Source organism: Arachis ipaensis, chromosome B09 (genome assembly GCF_000816755.2).
Source record: "Arachis ipaensis cultivar K30076 chromosome B09, Araip1.1, whole genome shotgun sequence".
In the NCBI taxonomy this organism is placed as follows: domain Eukaryota; kingdom Viridiplantae; phylum Streptophyta; class Magnoliopsida; order Fabales; family Fabaceae; genus Arachis; species Arachis ipaensis.
The window spans coordinates 57,170,813-57,178,094 of NC_029793.2; the positions used below are offsets into that span (position 1 = coordinate 57,170,813).

General features: G+C 34.3%; 1 protein-coding gene across 1 annotated transcript in view; it reads right to left on the minus strand.

Moving 5' to 3' along the window:
* The window catches only part of LOC110266852, a 6,386-nt gene extending 3,619 nt beyond the window's left edge, over positions 1-2,767 (minus strand). Inside the window, exon 1 of the mRNA XM_021111896.1 lies at positions 2,615-2,767. Within this exon, the coding sequence (XP_020967555.1) occupies positions 2,615-2,767 (153 nt within the window). The remainder of the gene's footprint in view (positions 1-2,614) is intronic.

The following is a 7,282-nucleotide window of genomic DNA, read 5'->3' on the forward strand; positions in this document are numbered from 1 at the left end:
TAACAAATTAAGTGTTGTAAAAACCCTTGTTCACAAATCACAAGCGTATATAACTTTTTATTCATTTTGCAATATATAATTAGTTAAGAATTTTGGTAAAGGATGTTCTAGGACTTTTTTTTAAATAAAAATATAAAATCAGTGAAACTAGGTAACTATTTATTAGCTAATATTTAGTGGGACACAGCTAAATAATAGAAACACACGTTTAGATTTAATGTCTTTCATACATTCTCTCTTCCATTTAAAATTCAGAAATTATGTCTCTAAAAATATGTATATTCAATTCAAAATCTTATCAAAACAAAAATAACACATTAGAAAAGATTCACTTCCTTTATTTCTTCTGTGTCTGACTCCATACTCCTTTTATCATTTTTTATCTTTTTAACACATCTCCACTTCCAATCACCCGCATTTTCAATTATTCAATTTGGTCTTTTGAAATTATGATTGTATTTTAATTTAATTCATAAAATTTAAATTTACTCAATTTTATTATTTTTAATTTAATATTTATAACTCACGTTAGTTCTGACTCTATTTCTATCATAAAACTGTTAATGACATATTGAAATAGATTGACGACTGTCATACTGAATTTTCTGACTATCTGACATGACAATTGAAAATTTTTACCTCAATTTATTTCTTAAAAAGCCTCTAAAACCCTTAAATGAAATTAGAATTAGAATTTTAAAAAATTCATATAAAGAAAATTAAAATAAAAAGTTTTTAATTACCATATCAGATAACCATTAAAGAGTCTAATGTAGCAACTGTCAATTCATTTCAATATACTGTTAATGATTTTGTGAAAACAAAATAAGAGACTAATATGAGTTATGAATGCTAAATTAGCAAACCAAATTGAATAAATCAAAATTTTGAAAACCAAATTAAGGCACAAATATAACTTAAAGGATCAATCTAAATATTAACTCTATTTCCATTTCTAATGTGTCATGTCTCCTTCCTTCCCAATCATGCACTCTCCTGCATTCCCCTATTTACCCCTCCTATTTTCCATTTCTCCCATGCTTACTCTCATTCTCCTTTTAAATTTGGTATATTTTTTTGTGTGCATTGAAAATTTTAGATGTGGAATGATCTTTCGATGTGCTTCATAGGTTTTTAAAGGCATGGCACAAGTGTATTGCTATTTTGTTATATATGGTTATGTTTGTTCATGTATTCCAAAAATTGACATAAAGACACAAAGACATGAACACTAAGATATGTACAGTTAAAAATAAATATATTTTTGTTCGACAATTGTGATAGACAAAATATAAATTAAATTTAAAAGTCTATTTTACCGTTTTCAATTCTTTATTTTATCATCTCGATCCATTTTATCTTTGTTATGGACCTGGCCTCTCAATCTTAGGGGCCCGACGAAAGGCCTAATTAGTCCCTCGCGACCCAAACATCTAGGACCTCCCGATTTGCCACAAATCACTCCATCAATCATACTCAGATACGAAATCGTATCTTCCGATATTGAAATGATCTTCACATCGTGAAATTATCCATATAAGAGGAGCGTCGGACTCCCCCCAGATGAGATATGAAAAATCCTAAACTTCAACTTCTACAAAGCACTTTTGATTTGGATGTTGGAGTGTCTTTTGTAGGTTCACCCCCTGTTCGCTCGAAGTCCCAGAAGCTGGAGGCTCGACAACTTCGTTAGGTCATAGATCCCATCGTTCCAGGTCAGTCCAGAACAATCTTCTTCCTTCCATCAAATTCTTTTTTCCATAATAAAAGAAAAGAAATTAAGAACCATAATCTAATACAAATTCATATAACAATATAAGATTTCATTCATATATATAGCATATTTTTGAAAGAAAAAAATTAAAAACAAAATAAAAATGACGAACAAAGAAGAATGAAGAAGCAAATCTACAAGGCGGAGTACATCATTGATGGCACACAAGTTGGAGGCAAAGAACAAAGATAGAACTGGCGATAGTCCTACTGGCAACGTCGGAGGGAGAAAGGGCAGCGTTTACGCATATGAGGACAGTGAAGAAGGAGGAAAGTTAGAACTAAGAACGGGAGGACGAACAGAGGGCTGAGGAGGATGTAATGGTGACGCTAGTGGTAGCTATGGGAGCAGTGATGGAAGAAGAGCCAGAGGACAATGTAAAGAGAGAGAAGAAGGAAGGAGGTGGGATGAAGGAAGAAGAAGAAGGAGCAAAAATGTGGTAAAAAGAAGGGTTAGGATTATGATAGAATAAGTATTTTAAAAACTAATTGAAGGTTACAGTGTAAATATTTGTGTCTCAGATTTTATCCCTGTCTCTCAATTTTTAAGAGAAATATTGAATATGCATATTTTGTGCACGGATTGTATCAACTAATTTAGAAATAAAGAAAAGTAAATGTTGTGAAAGAAATCTTTCTATAAGTAGATTGTATCAACTTACGAGGTTGATAATATCTTTTATTATTTTGGGGATAAGATGTTGCCATGGAGGAATTTGAAGTTTAAGTAGGGAACATGTGAAATTATGAAGAAGAAAATTAGGCTGTTCATTAAAAATTGGAGTTTAAAATAGTTTTGGGTATATTCTTTTATTATCCGTGTGTGTCTTCCCTTCCGTACCTTCTCTTTACTCCTGCTCTCCCTATCTTCGCCTCTTCTTTCTCCTATTCTCTCCCTCACCTTTTTTTTATACTCCCACCACCACTTCGTACTCTCTTTGTCATCTTTTCTAACCCTTTTCTCTTTTATTGCTTCTTTCCCCACCTTTTTCATATTCCCCTCTATTCTCTTTTGCAGTTTTTAGTTTGTAGTCTCTGGTTCTTTTTTCTTAATATTTCTCATTTTTCTTTGTTTTTTGTTTTGTGAAGTTTTAATAACCTCTTAGTGATGTATTTTTCCCTTTTAATAGTATTTTATTTTCTCTCTTTATGTGTGATGTGATTACGATACAGATCTGAAAAGATACATCGGAGATGGTATTTCGTTTATTGAAATATTTACAAATCCAAAAAGCATTCAGGTTTATTCAGAGAATAAGAAAGGATGTCTCACCATGTTGCAGCATTTTCTTTGTCGATCTAAAAACAAAAGAGATTAAGAATTTATTTTTGTTTCTATATATTAAGATTCATTGTAATCGTAGGACTCACTTTTCGATTTTAATTTAACATAAAGATTATTTGTTTTATTCTTTATATTTAGATTTAAATATTTTTTTGTTATTTGTAAGTGTTAGATGACTAGTTCATGAATGAAAATTTTTTTTATTAAATTAAAAAAAGAGTGTAAATTAGTGATTAGGGTTTATGAAAGAAAATAAAAAGAGAAATAATTAACTTTTTTTTTTAAAGACAGATAATTTCATAAAAGAAATATATAGGTGTCTATATATGGGACAAGTTAAAGAAATAGGAAACTCCCAATGCTCTACTATAGAGATAATATCATATAATAATCTAATAAGAGAAATAAAAGAAAGTGCAGTGCTCATCGATTAGGAATTAGGGATTTGTTAAAGCTCCTTTTACAGCTTCAAAGTCGACACCGTTATCTCTTTTACACTAATTAATACATTATCAAAGATGAACCTGTTGCTAACCGTCCATAAGGACCATCTCAAAATCACCATCATCATCCTTTGAAAGGAGCAATTGGGTTAGGTACGCAAGACTTCCATTCTCAAGTTCCACTCAACATAGAAATCAGAGTCTTCGGTGTCCCTTCTAGTAGCTGGTATCTGGTAAGTGTAAAAACCGTGGCTAATTAACTATTTAAGTAAATAATTAATATTGCCCAAAATAGGATCCGAAAGTTTGGAATGAGAATTTGAGGATTTAAATATGATTTTTGGACTCAGTAGATTTTTCCGAGTCAAAAAATGTATTTTCTATGAAAAACCGAGAAAAATCGCGAACCGGCAGTCGAACCGATTTAAATCTGCCTGGTACTGTGCGAGAAAAATTAAAACAGTGAAAAACCTTAGAAAAATATTAGAAATGGAAAACCGGACATTAATTTTAAAGGTTTGGCCCAAAGTTGGGCCAAATGGGCTAAAAACACTAATGGGTTAGACCGGGCCCAAGTTGGACCCAAACCCAACATATATAAGTTCTTTAAGTGAACTCATTCAGCCATTAACACACTCAAACACAACACAAACACAGCTACACATTGAGAGGAGAAGGAGAAGAGAGAGCACTATTCACATTTCACTTCAACCTGCGATATCTCGAGCTACGGTGCTCCGATTCACGTGCCGTCGGCGGTTACGTGAAGCTCTCACCGAGCTCGTTAATTCTCTACCACTTGTGTAGGTAAGAACTCGAAATTCCCTACCCAGTTTTGTGCCCTTGTGAAATTCGAATTTTGGGATTTTGGTTTTGAGTGAAATCTTGTGTTTTGGGTGTTTAGGTACACTCTAGCCTTTGATTACCCTTGGGTTTGGCCTTTAAAACTGTTGGACAAGGTAAGAGGTCTTGAACTCTTGTAAAATTTTAATTATGATGAATCCTAGGTTGATTAGTTATGATTTGTATGTATATAGCTTGATTATTGTGAGTTTGGAAGCCTTTGGATGTGAGTTGATGCTTGTTGGAGTTGATTGGTGGCTTGAATTGTGGTTGAAAGCTTGACTTGTGCTCAATTTGGGGTTTTGGAACATATTGGGAATCAGTCAAGGTATGGTTTTGGTTTTCTCTATGTAATATATAATATTTCTGGACACTTAGGTTATTGACCCATAGGATAGGATTGAATTAAATTGGTTGTTGGAATTGTTGAGATATGATGCATGATGAATTGATAAGCTTTGGCTATTTTGATGAATTGTGATTGTTAACGTTGATAAAATGATATTGAAGAGTGAGATTGAGGTTGAACGAGTTTAATTATGATGATTGTTAATGGTATAATGATGATGGATGATTGTGTGGATTGAAAAATAGTTTAGTATGATATATGTGATGTTAAGGTTGATGAAATAGTAATATGGGTGAAAATTTTGGTATAAATGGTGGAAAGTGACATAAAGGGTGAGTTATGATGTAAATTGGAGCTTGGAATGGTTTGATTTGGTTTTGGTTATGTATTGCAAGGAATTGAGAAATTTGTGGATTTTGGTAAAAACTGGTTTCTAGTAAACTTTGACGGGTCATAACTTGTGCCTCTATTTTCAAAATTTGTTAAAACTTGTTTAAAATTAAAGTTCATTGAAAAGTCTTAAATTGATATAAAGTTTGTAAAATTTGGACTTTTGTAGAGGAAGTTATGATCATTCAAAGTTTGGTGTCAAAATCTGAAATTCTGCAATGTTGCAGAATTTTGTGATTTCTAGTTTGTGTGCGCACGCACAGCCTTGTGCACAGGCACAACCCTGTGATTTTTCGAACCTGTGTGCACACACAAACTTGTGCGTACACATACACCGGGGAAGGCCTTCTATTGAGAGTGTTAGCACAACTTGTGCGCGCACATAACCAATGAAGTATTACAACCTGTGCGCACGCACAGACCTGTGCGCACGCAGACGTTGGAAGGTGCATTATGTTGAAGGCGCTAGCACGCCTTGTGCGAGCGAACAGAATCTCAAAATTTGGTACTTGTGCACATGCACACTTTTTGAAAATCTCTATGGGCGTGCGCACGCACACCCCTGTGCGTAGGCACACGCCCTGTTTTTCAGCTTAAACTTTGTTTTTGACTATTTCACTTTCCCAACAAGCTTGTAAACTTCTGTGACACCTTTTTAAGACTCTTGGGCTTATTTTGGGTATAAAAATATGGGAAAAGTCTTAAGTGGAATTAATTGGTATTTATTTCAAACAGTTAGAGAACGGAGGCTTAGGTTTCTGATATACTGAGGATGGGTCAGGTGAAATGAGAAGGGATAAAGATACCTGAGTTGAGAAATTGACAAACTAATGAGTTCGGAAACGGAAATGTTGAATTGACAGTGGTTGAAATGAGTCGATGACTCAGGATGAAATGATGGATCCATGATGTACTGAAAATGTTTTCTGAAAACCACTAAATTACTATTTTATATTGAGATTGTTGAGACGCTATGCGCTTGGAAAGAACAGTGGTTAATCCCGCCTGTCGAGGTAGCGGTGGCGGCGTAAGGACAGTGGTTAATACCACTTACGTTAAGATGTGAGGTCTGTGGCAAGAGTATCCCACTCGCATCCCTTCGGATCACTAGAGTGTGCGGGCACAAAATCCTGGACGGTGTTCCGAGCACCATATATCAGGGGTTCCCAATTATGATTCCGAAGGGCGACATCTCCATGGAGATGTGTCGGGTTGGCAGTTGAACCGACAATGTGATATCACAGCCAGTAGGACAGACATTCATCATATGCATCTTCTATCTGTTTGTATGCTTTGTCGACTTGTAATTGCTTGCCTATTTGTATAACATGTCTAATTGCTTACTTGAATTACTTGATATATATGCCTATACTTGTGTTTTACTTGCATTGAACTTAATTGTGCTTTCTACTGGGATTGAGGAGGCTCGGAAGGCATGGCGACGGGATCGCATGGAGGATAGGTTGGTGAAGGCTGTGGGACAACAGAGAGTTGTTAGTTAGAAAATCCACTAAGTTAGATTACCTTTTTATTCATGTTAAGGTTTTAATTTATGCTTATTTTTTTTAGTTATGCTTTAAGATGAATCTTGTGATGGATATGAAGTTCTAGGATTGTCTCTGGCATCCCATAGTCTTATATCTTACATCACTGGGTACTGTTGCCATACTGAGAACCTCTAGTTCTCATACCATATTCTGTTATTGTTTTTCAGATGCAGGTCGCAACCCACTTCGGTGAGTTGCTTGGATGGTAACAAAAGCGGAGAATTCTTATCTGTTTTGGATGTCTTTTGATTATTTTGTTTTAATCTCTCATCTTTTGTATTTTACTTTTGCCTAGAGGCTTGTTTTGAGAGGAAATCTTGTATGAGTTGTTTTAACTTCAGATTTCTATATGGTCTGTATATATAGCTAGCCGGCTTAAACTCTGTGAGCCATGGCTAGATTCTCATACTTTTATACTCTTATATATATATATATATATCTTGTGCTTTAAGTTGTAGCTTTGTGAGTACATTTTTGCGCTTTTCAAATCCTGTTCTTGAGCTATATCCTTCATTGGACTTCTAGAATATATTAATTCTTTCTATATATTATATGTATGAGCTTAGAACTATCGTAACCTTTAATTAACCTTTGCTTTACGACGCGAGGCAAGGCTTAGGGTAATTAGGGTGTTACATTTAGTGGTATCAGA